The sequence below is a fragment of the Rhodotorula toruloides genome (assembly GCF_000320785.1).
Source record: "Rhodotorula toruloides NP11 unplaced genomic scaffold Scaffold2, whole genome shotgun sequence".
Taxonomy (NCBI): domain Eukaryota; kingdom Fungi; phylum Basidiomycota; class Microbotryomycetes; order Sporidiobolales; family Sporidiobolaceae; genus Rhodotorula; species Rhodotorula toruloides.
Genome location: NW_015622962.1, coordinates 899459 through 921308, shown reverse-complemented (window position 1 = coordinate 921308; position 21850 = coordinate 899459). Strand labels below are relative to the sequence as shown.

Genomic DNA, 21850 nt, shown 5'->3' with positions numbered 1-21850 from the left:
GAGGGCGGGGCGGGCGGGGCGAGGGAGGAGACGGATGAAGAGAGCGATGAGGGAGCTGAAGAATCGGAAGGGCCGGTGGGAGGGAAGAGCGAGTCCCAGAAGGACCATAGGCGCGCTCGAAGCGTGTGTATAGGCTCGACGGTCGAGCGGTCGGTGCCGGGCTCGCCTCTCCGCTTGCCCTGCGCGGCGTGAATGCGAATCAGCGTGAGTTGGCTGAGAAATCGAGCGAGTAGCGCACCTGCAAGTTTCCGAGATGCTGCGAAGGAGACTCCGAGGTCAATTCCATCCTCCCGCTCCAGCGAAGGAAAGCAGACTCACCCGCTCGCGTATCCGCTCGTCCAGCCTCAGCTGTACCCCCTTCTCCCTCTGCTGCTCAAGTATCAACTCCGCCGTCTTTCCGCACCCCAATCCAATCAGCTTCCACTCTCCCTCACACACTCACTCCTCATTTACGCACCTTCCTCGCCCTCGCAAGATCGCTCGACCACCCCTCCTCAAACCTAACCCGCTGTTGCGCGAACCACCGACCTGTTACGGATGCTTGGGCGAGTCCTTCCGCGTTGAGGGGGACGTCGAGGTGCCCTTGGACTATGCCGGCTTTGTTGTAGTCCTGCACGGGCACGCGGTTAGCGTGCGCGCGTGGGAGGAAGGTAGGAGAGTGTGTACGCACTGTTTCGCCGTGTCGCTGAACGGACAAGAGTGTGTGTCAGTCCCCCAGAACCAGCGAGCGATGATGATCCGCCAGCAGGGTATGGAGAAGCGGACGCACGATGATGGTCACGACGGTCTTTCTAGCCATCTTCTAGCGCGGTCTAGCGGTCTATACGAGCCTCGGAAGAAGAAGCGAATGAGCAGTCGGGCGGAAAGAGCGGGAGGGGCGGTGCGGACTGCGGAGGTATGGGTTGGCGGAGAGCGGCGTGAGTAATAGCTTCCTGTGCAAGCTCTGAAGCGTCGCAGTGCGCATGAGGCTCTTCTCGTTTTCAAGGACGAGCTGGAAGAACCAATCAAGCAGTGTCGCAGACCTCCAGTCGCGGAACCGCTCATCCTTCGAAACGAGAGAGATAGCGAGAAACTGGGACCTGAGATTGCGCGAGCCGGGTATACTACGAAAGAGAGTAGAGGGTCTATTTGAGAGCCGACGGGAATGATCCCAAGTGGTACATGGCGAGAGCGAGAAGGAAGTGTTACAAGGCCGGAGCCAGGGGAAGGATGGTGGGTCCTCGAAAGCGGGTTCGCTGGAAGCGAGCAGACCGTCAGAACGGTGTAGATGCTGAGCACGATGCGAGTCGTGCTCACCTGGAAGCGAGCAGACCGTTGCAGTCTAGTCTGAGGAGACGACTGGCTGGCACCAGATCGTTCGACTGCGAAGCGCGAGTGTGCGTGTGAGAATATGCTCGGAAGCAAGTAGAGAACTCGTGGCGCACCAGAGGAATCGGCTGCCGGAGCGAGCGACCCTGGAGGACGAGGGAGGAGGAGTGCGACGACTCTGCGGGAGAGAAGGCACCAGGTTAGCCCAGACTCCGGGGAGTGCTCGAGTGGGCTACGTACCGAGCGACGAGTACTGGTGCTGCACGGTACAACGAGTCGTCAAGCGAGCTCGAGGCGAAGGAGTGCGAGCGGAGACGGAGCGACCGTCTCCTCCTCCCTCTCGAACAGGAGAGCGAACGTACAGGCACACCGTCCCTGTCACTGCTCCTGTCCATGCTCCGTCGTTCGCGGCGCCTGCTGAATGCGAGAGGAGCGAGAGTGAGAGGTCGATGGCGACGAGGTGGGGCCGAGGACTTGCGCGCGACTGAACTTGTGCGCCGACTACGCTCGTTCCTCGCTCCGACGGCGAACCTCGATCGTCCTGCGAACCGCAACCTCACAGTCCCGCACATCGTCCAAAAGCCCCAAGATGCATCACATATCCTCCCTCGCACCCTCTACAAATTCCCCTTGAACTCGTAACCCCCCTCTCGGGCCTTGACGAGGTGTTCCAACCTATCGAGCACCGTTCCCTCCTGCGTCTCCAAGCCCGCGGTGATCTTGTCTCCCGCCACGACGGGTCCAACACCTTTGGGCGTACCTGTTTCACCCTGCGTCAGCGCCGAAGAGAGGCAGGCAGGAGGAGGGGGAAAGGGAAGGAGGGGACGGACCGGTGAGGAGCAAGTCGCCTTCTTCGAGGGTCATGATGCCCGAGACGTGGGCGATCAAGTCGGGAATGCGGTAAAGCATCAGGCTGGTCGAGTCGTCTTGCTTCGTTGAGTCATTAATCTGCGAATGTGATAGTTTGGGCGTGTTGAGGGTGGATGGAGGTTCAGGAGCGGAAAGTGGATGGAGAGAGAGGGAAGGAAGGCAGGAGAACATCAGTAATGCAAGAAAGTAAGAAAAGGTGAGACTGGCGGAACGTACCTTGTACCACAGCCGCAGGTTGTGCGGGTCCTGCACCTTGTCCTTGGGAATGAACTGTCCGACGGGGCAGAACGTGTCGAAGCCCTGCGCGGCAAGAAAGATACTCTCGATCAGCCTTGCTTGCGGGTAACGAGCGTGAGCAGAAGAGACGAGAGATGAACGCCGCACCTTTGCCGCGCTCCAGGGGAGACCCTTGGCTTTCACCGCGTCCTGGACGTTGCGGGCCGTGTAGTCGATTGCGAGGGTCTGCAAGGATACATTCAGCGTCACGAAGGGCTTTACGAGCGGGATGAGCCGGCGTACGTAGCCTGCGACGTAGTCGAGCGCCTTGGAGGCGGGAATGTCACGTCCTCGCTTGCCAATGATGACGCCCAACTCGACTGCACGGATCGCTTTAACGTCAGCAGGCACACTGGCACATACAGACTCGCCGCAAACGCACCCTCATGGTGCACGACGACGCCCTTGGGAATCTCGACCTTTCCGTCGTCCGACAGCGCGTAGGACGTGGTAGGCTTGAGGAAGAAGAAGGGTTCGCTCGGAGTGGTGTTGTTGAGCTCTTTGATGTGGGCTGCGTAGTTGCGCCCGATGGCGACGCACTGCGCAGTTGAGCGACGAGAAGCCAGGGTGAGCGAGCGAGGTGGACGGGGCAAGCGAGTGGACGCGCCTTCTTGCCGCGTGTTGCGAACTGTGCTGCGATGGAGGACATGCTGGCGTAGCTGTACAAAGCTGACAGTCACAGCGAGAGTAGCGGGACGCGCAAGGGGAGGAGTGGTCCGCGGGATGCTGCCGACGGTTCAAGTCCGCTCAAGTCCACGGAGATTGGCTCGCTCGCTCGTTGCTTGAAGTTGGCTCGTGGGCGACACCGACCCTTGCACAGCAGCTGACGTTGACCGCGACTCGCGAGAAGAGGGCGCGTGGACTAGTTAAGTTAACCCGGGGCCCACCAGGCTATTGCGTCAGTAATGAATACAACCGAGTTGTAATCTGGATTACAACGGTGTGCCATTAGCGGAGTCGTTACCCGACGACGCCCGCTTCATCTCGCCTTCGCTCTTCAACTCCCGCACACTTGCTTGCACTTGCGCTCGATACAGAACAGCCCTGGCAACCGCAGTACACACACACTCTCACCTCACTGCCCAGCCTCCCCCCTCGAAGCGGCAGCGAACATCCACCCGCTCCACACCCGCACCTGTCCCGACACCCGACACCCACCACACACAGCCCACCATGTCCCACACCGGCTTCGACGAGGGCGCTCCCAAGACTGAGATCATCACCCTCACCTCCGTAAGCTCATCCCATCAAACCAACCCACATCCATCGACATCATCCGGACTGGCGCTCCGTCCCGAGTCTGCCCTGCGCTCGCTTCGTTTCAACCCGCTGACACCTCGCTCGACTCGCGGGATACTCGTACTGTACACAGCATGTCCTCTCGCAACAACAGCGCCACCCCATTGCCACCGGCGACTTGACCCTGCTCCTCACCGCCATCCAGACGACCTGCAAGTTCATCTCGACCAACGTCCGCCGCGCAGGACTCCTCAACCTGTGCGTTCGCTCATTCATCTCGACGCTCTCGAGCTTGCAGCGTCGAGAGCGAGGCTGTAAGAGCGCTCTCTGACCTCCGTCCGTCCTCACCCGCCCGCAGGATCGGCGCCGCGGGATCCGCCAATGTCCAGGGCGAGGACCAGAAGAAGCTCGACATCCTCTCGAACGACATCATGGTCAACTCGCTCCGCGCCTCGGGCAAGACGGCCGTCCTCGTCTCGGAGGAAATCGACGACCCCATCATCATCGACGCCGCGCACCGCGGGCGCTACTGCGTCGTGTTTGACCCGCTCGATGGATCGTCCAACATTGATGCCGGCGTCAACATCGGCACCATCTTTGGTGTCTACAAATGCGTGCGTTCGGGCTCTCCTCCCAGTTCTTTCGTCTTCCTACGGTACTGAGACTGATCCCTCGCTTCACTCGCAGGCGGACGACTCCGAAGGCAAGGTCGAGGACGTTCTCCGTCCCGGCTCCGAGCTCCAGGTCGCCGGCTACTGCATGTACGGCAGTTCCGCCAACTTGGTCATCTCGACCGGCCAGGGCGTCAACGGCTACACCCTCGACAACGTGAGTCCGCGCCTCTCCTACTCGGTCATGTACAAGTCATTGATGAGAGCGACGAGACCCGCAGGGCATCGGCGAGTTCATCCTCACGCACCCCAACATCCGCATTCCCGACCGCGGCAAGATCTACTCCTTCAACGAGGGCAACTCGCTCTGGTGGGACGAGCCGGTCGTCAAGTACCTGGAGAGCATCAAGTACCCGGTGCGTCAGTATTCGCTCGCGTCGGAACGACAAGACGACATCTGACGACGGTTCTCTTCCCCCAACTTCAGACGAACGGGAAGCCTTACAGCGCTCGTTACATCGGTTCGATGGTGGCTGATTGCCACCGGACTTTGCTCTACGGAGGCATCTTTGGGTACCCGTCGGACAAGAAGTCGCGCGACGGCAAGCTTCGCATGCTGTACGAGGCGTTCCCGGTGCGTGCCCATCTACCGCCTCTGTTCGGATGGTTCCTGACGCTTCTCTTGATTGCGTGTGCAGATGGCTTTCCTCTTCGAACAGGCGGGCGGCATGGCCACAACCGGCAAGGAGCGCATCCTCGACATTGTCCCGACGAGCATCCACCAGCGTACTCCCGTTTTCATGGGCTCGAAGGAAGACGTCGAAGACGTCCTCAAGTACTTCAAGTGATCGATCGCTCTCGCCGACTGCCTCCCAAGACTTGCCTGTGCATTCTCCCCTCCTCGTCTTCCCGGCTCTCCCTCGACCGGTCCCGCCCGCCCTATGTGATTTCGTCCGTGATGTAGTGACACTGCAAAACTCCAAGATGTGCCCTGTCAGAACCCTTACGAGCGAGTGTGAGCAGCTGTGCCCAAGCAAGCGAGCGGACTTGGCCGATGACGAGGCTCTCTCGCCTTGACTGCTCACTCGTACGCCTCGCAAGCCAGCTATGGCTTCCTCACACGACTCTCCAGCACCGCAGTACCGCCTCTCATCGACTCTCGCAGGCCACGGCGCCGACGTGCGCGCGCTCTCGTCCGCCCCACGACCACACGCCTCATCGCCATCTCGCGCTCCCAGCTCAGGGAGCTACGACGCTTTAAACCCTGTGCTGTTCTCTTCTTCGCGCGATGGGACTGCGAGGAGTTGGATCCGGAAGGGCGTGGCAGAGGGGATGAAGGGCGTCGGAGGAGGATGGAGCGAGGGAAGTGTGTTTGGAGGGCAGGACAGCGCGGCGGGACACGAGGGCTTCGTGAATGCTGTCGAGTGGATCCCTGGCATGGACGGGGCTGAAGGAGGTGCGTACGAGCTCGTTCTTCAGCGTTGGCGAGACGAGGTGGGGCTGCACGAAGCTGGCGGACGGTCTTGATGGCCTCCCAAGGGCGTGCTAGGCTCTGAATCGGAAGCTAACGCTCCCTCGATGCACAGGCTACCTCCTCACAGGCGGGCAAGACAAGCTCGTCCACGCCTGGCCGCTTCCCTCCCCTTCCACTCCTTCTTCCGCCTCCGACTCGTCCAACTCGCCCAGTCACACGCTAATTGGCCACGAGGGAAACGTCTGTGCGTTGCATGTCAGTGAAGACGGGAGGAGAATCGTGAGTGGGAGTTGGGACAAGTGAGTCGTCCGGTTCTGGCGTCTGAGCGGTCTCAACGCCCCTGTAGCGTTTGAACCTATCTCCTGTTACGGCCCATATCCGCTGACGATATCTAATCCTCGCCATGCAGGACCGCCCGAGTCTGGAAGGACTGGCAACTCGCGTACACCTTGAAAGGCCACGAGCAGAGCGTCTGGGCCGTCCTTGCCCTCGACGAGCCCGAAGACGACCTCGTTCTCACCGGTGCGCTCTCTAGCCCTCGTTGTCTCTCTTCCCGAAGCTGACAGCGAGTTTGCGCGGAAACAGGCGCCGCCGACAACCTGATCCGTCTTTTCAAAGCCGACAAGCTCGTCAAGACGTTCAAGGGCCACACGCAGGCTGTTCGCGCGCTCGCCAAGCTCGACAAGAGTGCGGGTGGCGGAGAGGGAGGCGATTGGTTCGCGAGCGGGAGTAACGATGGGTGAGTCGTGCGAACTCTGCTAGCTCGGCGGACCTCTTTGCGGGGTCTGCGCAGCTCGTACTCTTCGAACCAACTGACAATTCTCTCTCCACAGCTCGATCCGCCTCTGGTCCCTCCTCACGGGCGAATGCGTCCACACCGTCTCAGGCCACGATTCCTTCGTCTACTCGCTCTCCGCCATCCCGGACCACCTCGGCGGCGGCCTCATCTCGGGCGGCGAGGACCGTACGGTGCGGGTGTGGCGTGCGAGCGACGGGGAGTGCCAGCAAACTATTGTCGTGCCGGCCGTTTCGGGTGAGTCTCTTTCTCGCACAGTCCCTGTGCGCCGAAGCTGACGAGCTGTGTAACGCAGTGTGGTGCGTGAGCGTGCTGGCGAACGGTGACATCGCTGCTGGCGCTTCGGACGGGCTCGTGCGCGTCTACACGCGGAATGAGGAGCGAGTTGCGAGTCAGGAGGAGCTGGCGGTGCGTTCGGCGGCTTCGCAGTCTTGTCGCTCCTGGCTTGAGAGCTGGTGCTGATGCATCTGCCGACTCCTCGGAATCGCGCAGAACTATGAGGAGCAGGTTGCGAAGACATCGCTGAATTCGTAAGTCCCGCTCGTCGTTCGCCGCGATGGCTTTTCGGAGCGTACCTTTGTGCTGACGATGCTGCTCCACAGCTCGCAGATTGGCGACCTGAAGAAGAGCGATTTGCCTGGGCCCGAAGCGCTCGACCAGCCCGGCAAAAAGGAGGGCGACGTCAAGATGGTCAAGACGGTTGGAGGAACGGTCGAGGCGTATCAAGTGCGTGTGCGGTCGTCGTTCGTCCGCGAACACTGCTAACGCGTTGCGCTCGCAGTGGTCGGCCGGCTCGCGCTCGTGGCAGAAGGTCGGCGAGGTGACGGACGCCGTCGGCTCGTCCCGCAAGCAGCTGTACCAGGGCCAAGAGTACGACTACGTCTTCGACGTCGACCTCGGCGGTGGTGCGCCTATCCTCAAGCTCCCCTATAACGCCGCAGAGAACCCCTACGCCGCCGCTCAGCGCTTCCTCTTCGCCAACGACCTTCCGCTCGGCTACCTCGATGAGGTTGCGAGCTTTATCGAGAAGAACACGGGCGGCGTCAAACTTGGAGCGACCGGCAACGTGGACCCGTACACCGGCGCGAGCAGCTATCGCTCGCAGGGACCGTCTTCGGCTCCCGCACCCTCGGCGAGCGGATTCTCCGGCGATCCGTTCACTGGTGAGCCGCCCCTTTCTCGCCTCTCTCGACGACTATCGCTGACGCTTTCTTCCTCAGGCGGCGGTCGCAGCTCGGCGCCAGCTCCGTCAATGCCTCGCGCCGGCGGCATCCTTCCTCATGTACGTTCTAGCCGGAGCTCCATTTCCAGAACGATGCTGATTCGCCACGCGTTTGCAGCGCTCCTTCCTCACCTTTGCCCAAGCCAACCTGCCCGCTTTGCGGAACAAGCTCTCCCAGCTGTCGGAGCAGTTCGCCGCCAACCCTTCCACCGCCTCTCTCGCCCTGTCAGCCGACGACTTTGCCGCACTCGATCGCCTTATCGCCTACCTCCTCGTCGCATTGACCAACCCATCCTCTCCGTCCGGTGCGGCGCCCTCCGAGACAGATACCGCCCTCGTCGACAAGCTCCTCTCGTCCTGGCCGCCCGAACAGCGCTTCCCCGCTCTCGACCTCGCGCGCCTACTCTCCCTCTTCGCTCCTACGCCCGGCTCCTTCCCCGTCATCCTCTCGACCGCCTCCGATCCCTCCGAGAGCGAGACGAACGCGATGCTTGCGCTCAGGGCGCTCGCGAACGTCTTCGTGCCCATGGTCGGCAAGGCGACGATGCAGAGCGAGGCGAGGGATGTCGTTGCGGGCTTGAGGCGGCGTGGCGGGCAGAAGGCGCTCAACAAGAATGGCAAGGTCGCGTTCGCGACGGTACTGCTCAAGTGAGTGGAGCTTCCATCTTACATGCTTCGCAACATCGCTGACGGGCTTTGTCGACAGCTTTTCCGTCCTTGCAACGCACAAGCAGCTCGATACGAAGGCGGCGGAAGATATTGCGGAGCTTGCGGTCGAGGTGCGTTGCTCGGCTTTATTCCCGTCCTGCGCTTCCTGACCCGCTCTCGACGCTCAGATGTTGAGGGAGACGGATGGTGAGGCGGTTTACCGCGCGATGATGGCGCTCGGCAACTTGGTGCGCCTCTTTCTCCCCAAGCAGCGCTTCGCTCCTTGCTGATCGAGACCTGTGCAGCTCGTTTCCTTCGACACGGCCGCCGTTCTTCCGGAGCCTGCGACGTCGCGGTACAAGGCGGCAGCGAAGGAGGCGGCGCAGCGTCTGTCGGAGCCGAGGATCAAGACTCTCGCGGCGGAGCTGCTCTAGGGCGTGCATGGGCTTCACGAATCGTTCTCGCAATGCTAGATGCGCTTTGAGTGTCTACGTCACAAGAGTTTCGATGCAAAGGGATGCTTCAATCGCCGAGGTCTGCGAGAAAGCAAGCGTCAGTCCCGCCTCGTCCAGTCGACAGCCGTGCAACTCACGCCTCCACGACACCTTCGTCCCTTTTGCTAGGCCCTTGACCTTCACCACCTGCTCGTCTCCTGGCGCCAGGTCGAGGAAGTTGTCGTCGAGCTGAGCTTCGGGGTCGAGCGTGAGGACGAGGCCTTTGACCGGCCGCTGGGCGCTGATGCGGATCTCGCCGGTGTCCAGACCGTGCCGGACGAGGGAGATCTTGATATCGACGTTGGCTTTTGAGGGGAAAGTGAGGTACTTGAACCTGCGGGATCGCGAGTCAGCCGAAGTCCAGTTCAGAGTAAACTCGGTTCGCACGGTTCCGGCCACAGAGACAACCTCGACAGCGTCTCTCCCGTCTCAACGTCACACAGCCAGCCGAAAACGACCACCGCGGACTTCGCGTCGTTCCAGTCGTTCGAAATGGTGAAGCGCCTCAACTCGGTCGCCTTGTTCGGGCCGATGACCTGCGTCCACCGCTCGTAGAGCATCCGACCTGATGCGAGTCGTTTCCCGGTCGAGAGCTCGTATCCGGCGACCTTGATCTCCACCTCGCGAGGCTCGAGTTCGGAGCTGGTGACCCAGAACTCGACATGGGTTTTCTCGACAAAGTCGTCGGCGGACGTCGGGTCAGGGAAGGTCTTGCTAGTGAAGCGGCGTCCGCCGAGGGCGAGCGGTGCGAGAGCGCGCTTCATCGTGAAGTACTGCAACGTTGAGACAGGTCAAGTCGGAAGGAGAGCCGCTACTGGAAGAGAGAACGCACGGCAGGTTTCGGTCGTAAGTAGTAGTCGACAATCGACCAGCTCGTGCAAGGCCACTGCAAGAAGCCCAGATCAGCATGATGCTTTGCAGGCGGGAGAAGCTGCAAACTCACGACATCGTTCAGCTGCCACACCAGCGCTCCTGCGCAGTCGGCACCTTCGACGCCGCCGCGGAACTTGCGACGCCACGAACTGAACGCGTCGTAGACGGCCTCGGCTTGGACGAACTGCGTAGCGTAGACGTAGTCTTCGAGCGAGGTGCCGGCCCGGATGTTCTCCGTGATGTAGGTTGCGAGACGACGCTCGTGACCAGCGGCTGCAGTACGAAGATATTGAGCTGCCTAGTCTGCAACGGCACTCGAGCGAGCGCACCTTTGTTATGCGCGTCCATCGTCCTCGACTGCGCGAAGCGTTCCGAGGTGTCGCTGGCGAGGAAGGCGTCGACTGTACGAATGTCGGGCGCGCCTTGCATGCCTGCACTCCCCAGCGAATCAGCCCGTGGTGAAGCGGAGGCGAAAGGACAGTGCTTACCGAACTCGGAGACGAAGCGACCGCTTAGCTGGCCGTACTCCTGGTAGGGGAGCTGGCTGCCGTGCCAGACGTCCCAGACGCTGCGGCGAGTAAGTTTAGCAAGGAGGCTTTTGAGCCTTGAGAGAAGGAGGAGACGCACTGCACATCACCTTCCGTTTGATCCCGGGTCGAGTTGCCGCCCCAAGGACTGCCTGGCCAGTAGAACGTCTCGCTGTGCTCCTTGACGATGCGCGGGAAAACCCGTTCGTACAGCTCGCGAGCGGGAAAGTTGGTGCGCTGCGGCAGCGAAGGACAAGCGAAGAGCAGGTGAGTCGACCTTCTCAAGCTTGCTGAAAGTCGAGCGCACCAACCAGTTCCCTGTAGGTGACGAAGGTGGAAGAAGAGCGTATGATACACCGTCAGCAGTATGCTTAGGCGGTGACCGGAACGAGACGTACCCTTCTCGTCCTTCGGGTCATACTCGAGCTTTTCCGCTTCTGCGATCTGGCTGCGAGACCGCAACGGTGTCCTGTTAGCGGAGCCCTCGTTGGCAGCATACAGCACGAGCGAGTGAAATCAGCGCACTAGTCCTCGTTATTGCCGGCAAAGATGGCGAGCGAAGGGTGCGCCCGCAGACGCTTGACGACAGCCTCGACTTCCGCTTCGACGTTCGCGCGAAAATCGTCGACCTGCGCCGGATACGCTCCGCAGGCGAACATAAAGTCCTGCCAGACGAGCAAGCCAAGCTCGTCCTGGTGAACGCGTCGGGATCAGTGCTGCGTTCGGCTCAAGCCGTACACGACGAGTCGAGAAACGCACGCAGAGCTTGTAGAACGCCTCGTCCTCGTAGATGCCTCCACCCCACACTCGCACCATCTTCTGGTTGCCCGCCCTCGCCAAGTCGAGCCATTTCCGGTACCGATCCTTCGTCGCCCGCGTTAAGATCGAGTCAATGGGGATCCAGTTGCTGCCGCCGACGAAGAAGGGGACGTTGTTGACTTCGAAGAGGAAGGTGTGACCGGGCTGAGGAGGGTGGAGAGATTTGCGAACGACGCGGAGTCGACGGAAGCCGACATGGCGCGTGACCGAATCGAGGACCTCGCCGGTCGTCTTTCGCGAGAATATCAGTCTCTCTATCTGGAAGGGATGAGAAGAACGCACCAAGTCGACCAAATCGACACCGACCTCATACAAAGGCTGCTCGCCCAGTCCAGCAGGCCACCACAGCTCCACCTCGCCTTCCGCGAACCGCCATTCGCGCTGCTCGTCGGGGCAAAGATTCGCTGAATGATCGGTCTTGCGGAGGATGTCGCCGCTGGGAGAAAGCAGGCGAGTCACGCAGACGAGGTTGTCGTTCGCGTCGGCGACTTGCCAGCTGAGCGAGAGAGTGGGCTCGAGGGTGGCTGAGACGCTCGCTCGAGGGTAGCTGAGAGGTGGAGATCAGCTTCGCTCAGCGGAAAGCAAGGGAGGAGACCGACAAGTCGACGATGCGGGAACGGTAGATCTCGAGCCGCACAGGTCGCCAAGGTCCAGCTGCGCGGGTGCAGTGTGTCAGCGTCTAAGCAGATCTGTGTGCTCGACTTGGCGCCTCGCACCCGTCATGAGCGTCGGTCCCCAATCCCAGCCATAGTGATACTGCGCCTTTCGCACGAACAGCCGACTAGGATCGCCGTTCCAAGCCGGCCATGACTTGTTCCGGCCGAGGATCTGCATCTGCAGCTCGCGACCGCGACGGAACGCTGAGTGAAAGACGATGTACAGCAAGTTGCGGCCGTGGCGGAGTTGCGAGCATCGAAGCGGGACACTGTGGATGGTCCACGGGCTGCCACATCAACGTCTGCAGCAGACTCACATGGTGCATACGAAGTGTGAAGCCTCAAGCGACGACTCACCGCCATTCACGGAACATGTTGTCGGCCTCGAGGATCTTGTCGCCGTTCACTGCGAGATCACTTCCGTATTAGCGATCAATCCGTCTGCCCGCTCGATCTCGACTCACAGTACACCGTCGCGAACGTATCGAGACCCTCGAACACCAAGTCAGCCCTCTCCTCCTCGCCCTCGCCCTCTTTCGAGCGCTTCTTCGGCAGCCGCTCGACCTCGAAGTCGCAGCGGTAGATCCAGTCTGCTTCGCCGACCCATTGCACGGCCTGCGACGGTACACGTACTCGCTAGTCAGCTCGTTCTGGCTCCCACCTCCTCCTCGACGGTTGAGATGTGGGGGCGAGGAAGCGTACCTCCTCATTACGCCTCAAAAACGGATCAGAGATCTCTCCCACCGCCAGTAGCTCCTCGTGAATGACGCTCGGAAAGTGCGCGACAGGTCGGAAGCCGTCCACATGCTGGGAGAGCGAGAGTTGCTGAGGAGCCGATGAAGAGGAGGAGAGCGAGAGGGAGGCGTCGTGAGTGCTGGGAGCTTGACGCCAGGACCACAAGAGCGGGGAAGACAAGCTTTGCACCCTCATCGAGCCCAGCGAGTGTGAGGGTGGCTGAGGGAAGAGACAAACGGCAGAGACCTCCTCGTCCTCGAGGGTGAAGAAGTCGCTGTCATCGCTGGAAGCTCTGGTTCCACGGCCCCATGTCGCCGGGGAGCCTGTGCCAGAGGCTCACTGCCGCCGAAAAGACCCGCTCCTCTCGCTCGCTCAAGGTAGACGCACAAAGAGGTATTCGTTTCACGACTTTTAGTGATTCTGTACGGTCTTCAGACTCGGTTCAGGCATGGCGTAGGAAATGCTTAGAGGGTTCCCTCGGAGCGGAGGTCCTTGAAGGCGACCTGGCAGCGCTCCTTCATCGTCTTCTCACCCTCACGGACCCAGACGCGCCTGGACAACAAAGAGTCTCGTCAGAGGCCGGGCGAGAAGAGAAGAGGGTATCGACTTACGGGTCGTACTGCTTCTTGTTGGGCTTGTCGGCGCCCTCGGGGTTACCGACCTGGGTCTCGAGGTACGCGGCCTTGGACTTGAAGTAGTCGCGGAAGCCGATCATGTATGCCCACTGGGTGTCGGTGTCGACTGTAGGGACAAGAAGAGAAGCGGAGAAGGCAGAAGCCAAGTGAAAAAGCGGAGAAGGCAGAAGCCAAGTCAGCACTCGGGAGTCGCAAGTCCGCGAAAAGTCGTCGCGCACCGTTCATCTTGACGACACCGTTCTTGACAGCGGTAGTGATCTCGTCCTTGGACGATCCCGAACCGCCGTGGAAGACGAGGTAGATGGGGAGGGGGTTCTTCGACTTGAGCTGCTCGTGGCAGTACTTCTGGTGCTTCTCGAGGAGCTCGGGACGGAGCTTGACGTTGCCAGGCTTGTAGACGCCGTGGACGTTGCCGAAGCCGGCAGCGATCGAGAACATGGGCGAGATCTTGGAGAGGGCGTTGTGGATGTCGAGGATGTCCTCGGGCTGGGTGTAGAGCGAGTTGTTGTCGACGCCTGTCCCCTGATCGTCAGTCTCGTCAATAGACACTCGAAAGGCACGCGCACTCACCAGTGTTGTCGACACCGTCCTCCTCACCACCGGTGATGCCAATCTCCATCTCGAGCCAGAGGTCGACCTTGGCCATGCGCTCAAAGTACTTGACGCAAGTCTCGATGTTCTCCTCCTTTGACTCCTCCGAAAGGTCGAGCATGTGCGACCTGTGATATGCCCGTTAGCCCAGTCCAAGGCGAGGAAGAGGAAGCGCGTCTTTACGAGAAGAGAGGCTCGCCCTTCTCCTTGTAGTAAGCCTCGTCGGCCTCGAGCATGCCGTCGAACCATTGGAGGAGCTTCTTCGCACAGTGGTCGCTGTGCAGCACGACGGGGACGCCATAGGTGGGAGCGATGGAGCGGACGTAGTGGGCGGCGGCGACGGCACCGGCGATGGAAGCCTGCTGCTTGTCGTTGGCGACACCCTTCCCGGCGAAGAAGGCGGCACCACCCTGCGAGACCTGGATGATGACGGGCGACTTGGAGTCGCGGGCGGCCTCGAGGGCGGCGACGACGGTCGACGACGAGGTGCAGTTCTGGTTTGCGCGCAACGTCCCGGGTCAGCCCGTCGCTCGCTCCCGGCGTCAAACGGTGTGAGAGGGACTCACGAAGGCCTGGAGAAGGGAGAAAAGCGGAGTGGAAAAGGCGGGGTCAGCTTGATCTCATCCATCTCATCAGCGACCGACCCTCGCGACGTCAAGCGTGCGACGGCGAGAGCGCGGCGCCCGTTCGCGAGGACTGGTAACGCACAGGGATGGCGAACTGTCTCAAACGCGAGGCTGCAGGTCAGCGCACAGTCACTCGTGAGCGAGTCGGAAGAAGACGGACGTGGTTCTCGCGAGCGTAGTCCATCAACTTGACGAGGTTCTTGCCGGTGAGGACGCCGCTGCGGGTTCGCTCAATGTGAGCATGCTATTCCCCGATCCTGCCATTCTGTTCCCAGCCGTCCGCGCGGTGTTGTGGGCGAGCGCGACTCGAGAGAAGCCGGGAGGGGTATGACGGGGCGGAGGGGACGTACGCCTGCGGGAGCAAGGTGAGCGGGTGCGGGTGCTGCAGTGGGAGCGTGTGATGCTTACGGGGACAACATCGAGGACACCCATTGTAGCTAGTTAGTGTTAGAAGTGAAGTGGTGAAGAGCGAGGAGCAACGAGAGAGCGAGCGAGCAAGGCCGTGCCAACCGAACCGACATCATCCACAACGCGGGGCCACTCGTACAAACTGCACAGAAATTCTTGCAACACCGTAACAACCAGCTGCAAGCCGGAGCGAGCGTCATCCAGCCAACTCCGCTCTCTCGCCTCCCTCGCGATATATGGCATCGTGCGAGCACCAGGTGGCAAGCAGGTCAAGCGAAAGTAAAGCAGCTCCTGTCGATGCTGGACAACATCGCAGCCGCAAGAGTCCGAAGGAACGAGGCGAAAGTGCGGTTGCAGGCGGTGGAAAAGGTTGGAAGCAGGTGAAGCTGGAGGAGGTGCGTCTACATCTACATCTGCAGTGAGACGGGCACGATGAGAGTCAGCGTGAGAAGCAGAAGAGACAGGAGCAACCAGCGAGCGAGCGAAAGCGACGCACGAAATCCTCGTCCTCGTCGAACTGGGCCGCGGCGACATCGTCGTCGAGCACCTCTCCGAACGACGACAAGTCCTCCCTGCCCCTCGCGACCATCCTCGCAGGGGGCTTCCCACCGACTGCGCCGCCCTTCGCGCCAGCCTTCTCGAGCTTCTGCTTGTCCATCGCGAGGTTGGCCATACTCGCGCGCACCTTGCCCACCTCGTCCGACTTGAGCGGCGCGGCGAGCAGGCGGGCGAGCTCGTCGACAAAATTGCCGAACAGCTTCGAGCCGGCGTGCTTCTGGATCAGAGAATCGGACAGGGCGACGGCGAGAGCCGAAAAGTCCTCCTTTGTCCGGCAGTTCATCTCGAGCGGGTTGTCTGCGAAACGAGTACCGTCAGCTGCAGATCTTCTTGATCATCTGAGTGAAGTGCGACGCACCGTTCAAGCTCGCCTCGCCAAAGAGAGACGCCGCGCTGTCCATGTCGGACCGCAGTTGCGCCGCCCGTGCCTTTGCTCGCAACGCAGCCGGGTCGTTTTCGCGGGCCTGCAGAGCAAGTACTGTCAGCTGTCTCCGCACGAATGAGCAGAATCCGGAAAGCGTCGCCCAGCAGGACAACTCTCGGATCCTCCTCGCCGTGAAGGCAGACTCACCAATCGCTCCGCCTCCTCAGCCTTCTTCCGCTCCTCCGCCTCCTTCTGCGCAATCTTCTGCTTCGTAGCGCCCTTGTTCCTCAGCGACCCAACCACAACCTGGGGCTTCGGCTTGTCCTCCTCGTCGCTGACATCCCAGTCGTCCTTGACCTCGTCATCGGCGTCTTCGTCTGCGAACCGGCCTTTCTTGACTGCTGGTACGGGGGGAGGGAGAGGCTTCTTCGTGTCCTCTTCGGAGGAGGAGGCGTCTGTGAGCAGGAGAAGCGAGAGTGTGAGCGAGCGGTGCGGGAAGGAGGCGACGACAGTGGGAGGGAAGCGCACCCCAGTCACTGCCCATTTTCGAGTTCAAGGAGGAAGTCTAGCAGGCGAACAAGCCACAGCGAGCGAGAGCAGAGCGTCGTCGTTGACAAAGGTCCGTTCTCCCAAACTCATCAGCTTGACATTCCTCTGCTCAAGCTAGAGACGGATCTGACGCTGCTGCATACCCTTGACCTCTGCTCTACATCCGCCGCGACCCCGCCCGACCGCCTTCCCGCGAGCACACGACCCGACTCCTCCGTGACCGCATCAACAACCATGACCTCTCCGCCTCTCGCGCACGACCCGAACAGGATTCCTGCGCCCCTGCAGCGAGCGAGGGAACATTCGAGGGCGCCGTCGGTTAGATCAGTCGGGAGTACAGTGGACAGGGATGGCAGGGTTATCGAGGAGGTTGGGTCTCCGGGCGAGTCTGTACCGCTTGAGCTGGTGCGCACAGCCGTTCATCAGGTTGCTGTCACCTCTAATCATCAATCCACACGCAGCTCCAGTCAATTTACCTCAGCCCGAACTCACCTTCGCCCGACACTGGCTCCTTCCCCTCTTCCTCGGGCATGACTTGGAGCGGCACAGCTCATCAACGCACCGAATCCTTCTCCTCAGACCGCTACTCCCCGCACAACGTTCCTGACTGGCCATCCGCCGTCTCGTTCACGAGCCGTACGACATTCCCGCCGGTCAAGAAGCTTCCCAAGGCGCAGAAACGGAGGGTACTCGTCACGGGCGGAGCGGGGTTCGTTGGTTCGCACCTCGTCGACAGGCTTATGTTCCTCGGGCACGATGTTGTCGTGCTTGACAACTTCTTCAGCGGGAGCAAGTCGACGCTTTCGCACTGGGTGTGCGTACGGGTTCTTTAGAGCTTGTCGCCGGCTCTTCAGCAGACTGTAGAAGCTGACGTTACTCTTTCGGATCCCTGTACAGCGGTCACCCGAACTTCGAGCTCGTGCGCGGCGACGTCGTCGAGCCGCTCCTCATCGAAGTCGACCAGGTCCGCCCTCTCCCTCCTTCTTCTCCTGCAGTCACTCACGCATTTGATCGCAGATCTATCACCTCGCCTGCCCTGCTTCGCCTAAAGCGTACCAGATCAACGCGGTCAAGACGCTCAAGACCAGCTTCATGGGCACGCTGAACATGCTCGGGCTGGCGAAGCGAACCAAGGCGCGCTTCTTGCTGAGCAGTACTTCCGGTGCGTAGCTCACTGTCGTAGTCCTTTGAAGCGAGGCGAGGCTGATTGATCCGCACCCGCAGAGGTCTACGGCTCGCCGAGCGTCCATCCTCAACCAGAGACCTATTGGGGCAACGTGAACCCCAATGGTCCTCGCTCCTGCTATGACGAGGGAAAGCGAGTTGCCGAGGCGCTCACGTACGGGTATGCGAGGCAAGACGGCGTTGATGTGCGGGTTGCGAGGATCTTCAACTGCTTCGGTGCGTGAAAGATTTCGTTCGGCGCTGTCTGTCTTGCTCGGGCGGCTGACAAGCGCTGTACGGTGCGGTTCTCCGTACAGGTCCTCGAATGAGCGCCGACGATGGGCGACTCGTCAGCAATTTTGTCGTCGCGGCTCTCAAGGGCGAACCTTTGCAGGTCTACGGCGACGGCGAGGCTACGCGTTCGCTTATGGTGCGTCTTAGCTATCTAAGCGTCCTCCAAGGCTCTGGACTGACTCTGCTGCTCTACGCAGTTCGTCCACGACCTGATCTCCGGCTTGATCGCCTTGATGGAATCCGACTACTCCGAAGGACCCGTCAACATTGGTTCTCCTGACGAAGGCACCGTCCTGTCCTGGGCGTCGACGATCCTCGCACTCGTCAAGGACCTCCGCGCGACCGGCTCGATCCCGCCTCTCGCCGCCGGCCAGAAGGAAAGCGAGATCGAGTTTGTCCCGGCTGTCGTTGACGATCCGCCTCGCCGCAAGCCGGACATCACGCTTGCAAAGGAGGTGCTGGCTTGGGAGCCAAGGTGGACGGTCATGGCTGGGCTGGAGGAGACGATTCGGTACTTCGCGAGCCAACTTGCGGAGGGAGAGTAGTGTAAAAGGGAGTCAAGGAGCACGAATGACAGACACTGCCGATTGTTGTTGTGTTCAATACATTCCCTCGAACGATCTACTGCCCGACCGGGTGATGCTGCCGCGCGGTCTGAAGCAACTCCTCCTCGACTTTCGCCCAGTCGTGCACCGTCCGTCTGCACGCCGAGTCCGCTCGCACAGGGTCGATCGTGCGAACCATGACCTGGAAAGTGGCGGCGACGGGCTACGAGTGACGGTGTCAGCGAGAATTGTCGTCGAAGGGCGACGAACTCACCCTGTGATCGCTCATGTCCGCCTCGAATCGCTCATATCGCAAACACTCGACGGTTCCCTCCCGCTGCGCCCTCCACAGAATCCTGTCGCACCAGCTCGGCGTCCGCTGCTTCGCCGAGGTGTCGTATTGCGAGGAGAAGTGATCGTACTTGTAAGTCGGCGGGAAGTCGATAGGCGCCTCGTCGAAAGCGCGCAGGCGGAAGGCGGGGTCGTCGTGCTTGAGCATCGTGAGCTCGTCGTGCGGAAGAAGACGGGAGTAGGGATCTGGCTGCGCGAGTGTTCGGAGGACCTCCTCGCGAGGTAGCTGGATGCGGAAGTTCAGGTCGCCTGCAAACGAGGCGTGAGATACGACTCGAGGAGGAAGCAAGAGGCCGACTCACCAGCGAAGAAGACAGTCTCGCAATCCAGCACTTCGGTCCCGTCTCCGCCGCCAACATACGCACCGTGCGTCGCCTGTTCTGGTCGCGGAAAGCGGCTCGCCGAGTCAAGTATCTGGATGAGGTCCCGCTGACGTTCGGCAGGGTGGGTCTTGCCGGCCGCGAGATGCGCGTTGATGAGGCAGAAGGAAGAGTCCTGCAGGACGAAGCGAAGCAGAATTGAGCCCTGCGAAGCGAGGCGTCAGTGATGGGACGATTGAAACCGCTTCTGAGCTTTGCACCTTGTTGCCGTACGTCTCGTCGAACCCGCTTTTGATGTGGCAGGAAGCGAGGTCCTTCATCTGCGAAGCGATGGTACGTCGTGCGAAGACGACGGTGAATAGCTGAAGTCCGTAGAGACGTCAGTCACGGTGATTACTCGACGAGGCCCTCTGCTACTCACTCCGACAAGCTTGTCTTCGTGTACGAGGGCGTAGTCGGGACCGAGGAAGCGCTCGACCGCGTCCGACAGCAACGTCCGCCAATGCCTGTAGCGACCCGTAACGTCGTGCGTCGCAGTCGCAAATAGGACAGTGCCTTCCGGGAGCTGTCAGCGCACTGTGAGCACAACAGAATGGGATGACGAACGGGCGGCGAGGGTCAAGTCCGACAGGTCGACCAGCTGTTCACTTTTTTACTGGTCAGCCAGCGGCTCTAGCAGACGGGTAGGCGGATAACGCACCTCCTGAAAGTTGAAGACAACGAGATCTGGCCTGTCGAGCCGCTGGAGGAAAGAAGCGAACAGATTGCGGCTCGCCTCCGTTCGCTGCAGAAGAGCGGGGTCCTGCCCGTCGCAGTTCCAGGTGAGGATGGCCATGCGCAGCGGCGAGAAGTCGCAGTACATCTCGACCGTCTCCTGCATCCGTCGGGCTGGCCATGGAGGAAGGTTAGGAAGGTCGAGGGGAAACAGCGGCGCGGAACGTACAGATCCAGTCGTCACGCAGTAAGCCATCCCAGAAGCGAACCTTGTAGTCTGCTCCTCCGCTGTATACGCGCAAACTCGAGGCCTGTCGAGCGAAACGGTCAGCGGGACTCGCAGGAGGCGAAGCGCTCTGCGTACCGTCCAAAGCGACGAAGCGTCAACGCTGAGGGTAAGCACCGGTCCCCGATGCGCTCGCCAGCGCTTGACGACTTTCCAGCGGTCGGACGAACCGAGGTCGATAACGTCGATGGTTCCGCTGCGAAGTAGAGAGAAGGTGAACTTTCATCTCGCGAGCGAAGCTCGGCGTCGAAGACACGCACTTTGCGTAGCCGACCCATAGAAAACGAGATGGACCGCAGAGAGACGTGACAGCCTCCTTTGAGACCCGCTTCACCCCGAGCATACTGGTACCGTCGAACTTCCACATCGAAATGTGCCCGGATCTGTCAAAGCAGGGTCACTCATCCTCGAACAAGATCAGTAAGGACGCGATACACACGCATGACCTGCAAAGACGAACTGCGGGTGCGACGGCACACTGCAGAACGTGAAGATCCCGCCAAGCGCCTGCACATCCCAGCCCTTCTCACATCGCAACATTGCCCGCGTGCCGCTCACGTCGTAGACCCGCACCACTCGTCTCTCCAGCCCGCCAAGCGCATCGGATGCAGAGACCTTCCAATCAGCCCATACGAGGTCGTTGACGACCTTCACTCGCAGCGGTTCGGGCGGGATCTCGAGCACCTTCGAGTGCGAGTGGAGCGAGGCGAGCTTGCCGTGCTTCTCGTCCGGCAGCCAGACGACGATTCGACCCGTCGAGTCGAGCGTGAGCATCTGATCGCCGAAGATGCGCGAGACGAGGATGATAGGCGAGCCGGAAGGATGGGCGTCGGCGCGGTGCGCTTCGAGCGGAAAGGTTGCGAGCAACGTCGGGTGAGCGGCAAAAGCGGCGGTGTCGAACTCGCGCAGGTGCCCAAACCAGGTGCCGACCCAGAGATACCTGTAAAGAGGATTCAGCCTGCTTCTTCAAGGTGAAGAAGACGAGAGCGTACCTTCCGCTCTGCGACCAGCACATTGTGTTCGCCATATCTCCCAAGACTGTCCCCCTCACGATGGCTACACAAGAACGCCGTCAGTTTCGTCGGGCCAACTCGAGGGAATCCAACGTCCAACGACGCACAACTCGCCAAATCGCAACTCGCGCTCCAAACCGCCACACCCGCGCCCGCTCCAAGCGCCGCCAGATCTCCACAAACCTTGACCTCGGCCGTATCAGCGCCGGGCATGTCAAAACCCTTGATCTGGTTCGGGATGAGAGGTTTCGAGTGTGTTGCCTCACTCGCGTCGGGAAAGTGATAGGTCTCCTCCGCTTCGACCTCGGCGAGTCGGGAGCGTGAGTGGGAGACGTCGCGCTCGAGTTGGTGCAGGTGCGAGGTGAACCATCGAGGGTGAGGGGCGGCGCTGAGGTGAAAGGGGCGGTTGTCGGTGCGAGCGATGGGCGAGAAGGGCGAGGTTGGCGCAGCGGGAGACGTTGGCGATTCTGGATGGCTGGACTGAGGCGAGCTGGAGTAGCGCGGCATCAAAGCGGGTGGAGCGACGAGAGGAGAGACGCTTGACGGCGAGGCATCGTCGTAGATTCGAGGGACGGGGAAGCGATCCGCCGTCCAGCGATCTGACGTGAGTGGCATTGAGCGGTAGTGGAGCAAGAGTGAGCAGGAGGGAGAGAAGGAGAAGGGCGAGCGAGAACAGCGAGCCGGACATTCCGCGGAGCGTGTGGCGGAGGTCAGGAGGATACGAAGATGGGAACGAGGGCCGATACGATGCGGCAAATAATCGTCGAAGCCAGCTGAGGGCGAGAAGCACGGAGCAGCATGAAGTGCGCAGGAGAGCCTACTCACCTCGCCCTCACCCTCCCTCAGCACCATCCAACTCAAACGTCCATTTCAAGCTTCCGTCC

The 21850-nt window shown here is 60.9% G+C and overlaps 10 protein-coding genes across 10 annotated transcripts in view; 3 read left to right on the top strand and 7 right to left on the bottom strand.

The window, feature by feature from the left end:
* RHTO_03049 (phosphoglycerate mutase) overlaps positions 1-799 on the bottom strand; it is a gene marked incomplete at both ends in the record, with an annotated part of 1220 nt that extends 421 nt beyond the window's left edge. The window contains 6 exons of the mRNA XM_016416721.1: positions 1-179; positions 239-256; positions 319-393; positions 458-610; positions 671-685; positions 770-799. The exon at positions 1-179 is cut by the window's left edge and continues 59 nt beyond it. Coding sequence (XP_016276440.1) covers positions 1-179; positions 239-256; positions 319-393; positions 458-610; positions 671-685; positions 770-799 — 470 coding nt within the window. The remainder of the gene's footprint in view (positions 180-238; positions 257-318; positions 394-457; positions 611-670; positions 686-769) is intronic.
* A 385-nt stretch (positions 800-1184) lies between these two features.
* On the bottom strand, positions 1185-1703 carry RHTO_03048 (uncharacterized protein; the record flags this gene model as incomplete). Its single annotated transcript, XM_016416720.1, has 4 exons — positions 1185-1235; positions 1297-1361; positions 1425-1486; positions 1549-1703. 4 exons carry the CDS (start codon positions 1701-1703, stop codon positions 1185-1187), a joined length of 333 nt encoding a protein of 110 aa, XP_016276439.1.
* A 222-nt stretch (positions 1704-1925) lies between these two features.
* Positions 1926-3103, bottom strand: RHTO_03047 (fumarylacetoacetate hydrolase family protein; the record flags this gene model as incomplete). The annotated part of the gene is made up of 6 exons (XM_016416719.1): positions 1926-2068; positions 2139-2256; positions 2395-2478; positions 2563-2774; positions 2837-2993; positions 3062-3103. The coding sequence occupies 6 exons, from the start codon at positions 3101-3103 to the stop codon at positions 1926-1928; spliced, it is 756 nt and encodes a 251-aa protein (XP_016276438.1).
* A 524-nt stretch (positions 3104-3627) lies between these two features.
* On the top strand, positions 3628-5152 carry RHTO_03046 (fructose-1,6-bisphosphatase I; the record flags this gene model as incomplete). Its single annotated transcript, XM_016416718.1, has 7 exons — positions 3628-3687; positions 3827-3951; positions 4052-4307; positions 4381-4521; positions 4586-4720; positions 4792-4938; positions 5003-5152. 7 exons carry the CDS (start codon positions 3628-3630, stop codon positions 5150-5152), a joined length of 1014 nt encoding a protein of 337 aa, XP_016276437.1.
* A 259-nt stretch (positions 5153-5411) lies between these two features.
* On the top strand, positions 5412-8878 carry RHTO_03045 (phospholipase A-2-activating protein; the record flags this gene model as incomplete). The annotated part of the gene is made up of 14 exons (XM_016416717.1): positions 5412-5760; positions 5891-6077; positions 6188-6300; positions 6364-6517; positions 6612-6811; positions 6870-6982; positions 7067-7104; positions 7177-7300; positions 7356-7737; positions 7795-7856; positions 7915-8444; positions 8503-8575; positions 8633-8692; positions 8750-8878. The coding sequence occupies 14 exons, from the start codon at positions 5412-5414 to the stop codon at positions 8876-8878; spliced, it is 2514 nt and encodes an 837-aa protein (XP_016276436.1).
* An 88-nt stretch (positions 8879-8966) lies between these two features.
* Positions 8967-12743, bottom strand: RHTO_03044 (beta-mannosidase, glycoside hydrolase family 2 protein; the record flags this gene model as incomplete). The annotated part of the gene is made up of 18 exons (XM_016416716.1): positions 8967-8980; positions 9037-9272; positions 9326-9711; positions 9771-9824; positions 9882-10084; positions 10141-10242; positions 10300-10379; positions 10439-10575; positions 10646-10656; positions 10737-10786; positions 10864-11030; positions 11098-11388; positions 11440-11704; positions 11757-11811; positions 11874-12082; positions 12171-12219; positions 12278-12428; positions 12516-12743. 18 exons carry the CDS (start codon positions 12741-12743, stop codon positions 8967-8969), a joined length of 2688 nt encoding a protein of 895 aa, XP_016276435.1.
* Positions 12744-13012: 269 nt separating this feature from the next.
* On the bottom strand, positions 13013-14832 carry RHTO_03043 (fructose-bisphosphate aldolase, class II; the record flags this gene model as incomplete). The annotated part of the gene is made up of 10 exons (XM_016416715.1): positions 13013-13100; positions 13160-13289; positions 13402-13698; positions 13754-13902; positions 13958-14268; positions 14341-14393; positions 14479-14494; positions 14561-14618; positions 14733-14752; positions 14809-14832. The coding sequence occupies 10 exons, from the start codon at positions 14830-14832 to the stop codon at positions 13013-13015; spliced, it is 1146 nt and encodes a 381-aa protein (XP_016276434.1).
* Positions 14833-15215: 383 nt separating this feature from the next.
* Positions 15216-16274, bottom strand: RHTO_03042 (eukaryotic translation initiation factor 3 subunit 1; the record flags this gene model as incomplete). The annotated part of the gene is made up of 5 exons (XM_016416714.1): positions 15216-15221; positions 15305-15663; positions 15725-15830; positions 15938-16185; positions 16259-16274. The coding sequence occupies 5 exons, from the start codon at positions 16272-16274 to the stop codon at positions 15216-15218; spliced, it is 735 nt and encodes a 244-aa protein (XP_016276433.1).
* A 239-nt stretch (positions 16275-16513) lies between these two features.
* On the top strand, positions 16514-18282 carry RHTO_03041 (dTDP-glucose 4,6-dehydratase; the record flags this gene model as incomplete). The annotated part of the gene is made up of 7 exons (XM_016416713.1): positions 16514-16684; positions 16741-17093; positions 17177-17243; positions 17297-17441; positions 17504-17680; positions 17761-17873; positions 17935-18282. 7 exons carry the CDS (start codon positions 16514-16516, stop codon positions 18280-18282), a joined length of 1374 nt encoding a protein of 457 aa, XP_016276432.1.
* A 76-nt stretch (positions 18283-18358) lies between these two features.
* On the bottom strand, positions 18359-21473 carry RHTO_03040 (inositol or phosphatidylinositol phosphatase; the record flags this gene model as incomplete). Its single annotated transcript, XM_016416712.1, has 13 exons — positions 18359-18505; positions 18557-18882; positions 18936-19158; positions 19214-19315; positions 19375-19508; positions 19560-19593; positions 19654-19841; positions 19897-19978; positions 20032-20149; positions 20214-20336; positions 20393-20893; positions 20946-21009; positions 21074-21473. The coding sequence occupies 13 exons, from the start codon at positions 21471-21473 to the stop codon at positions 18359-18361; spliced, it is 2442 nt and encodes an 813-aa protein (XP_016276431.1).
* Positions 21474-21850: the final 377 nt, after the last annotated feature.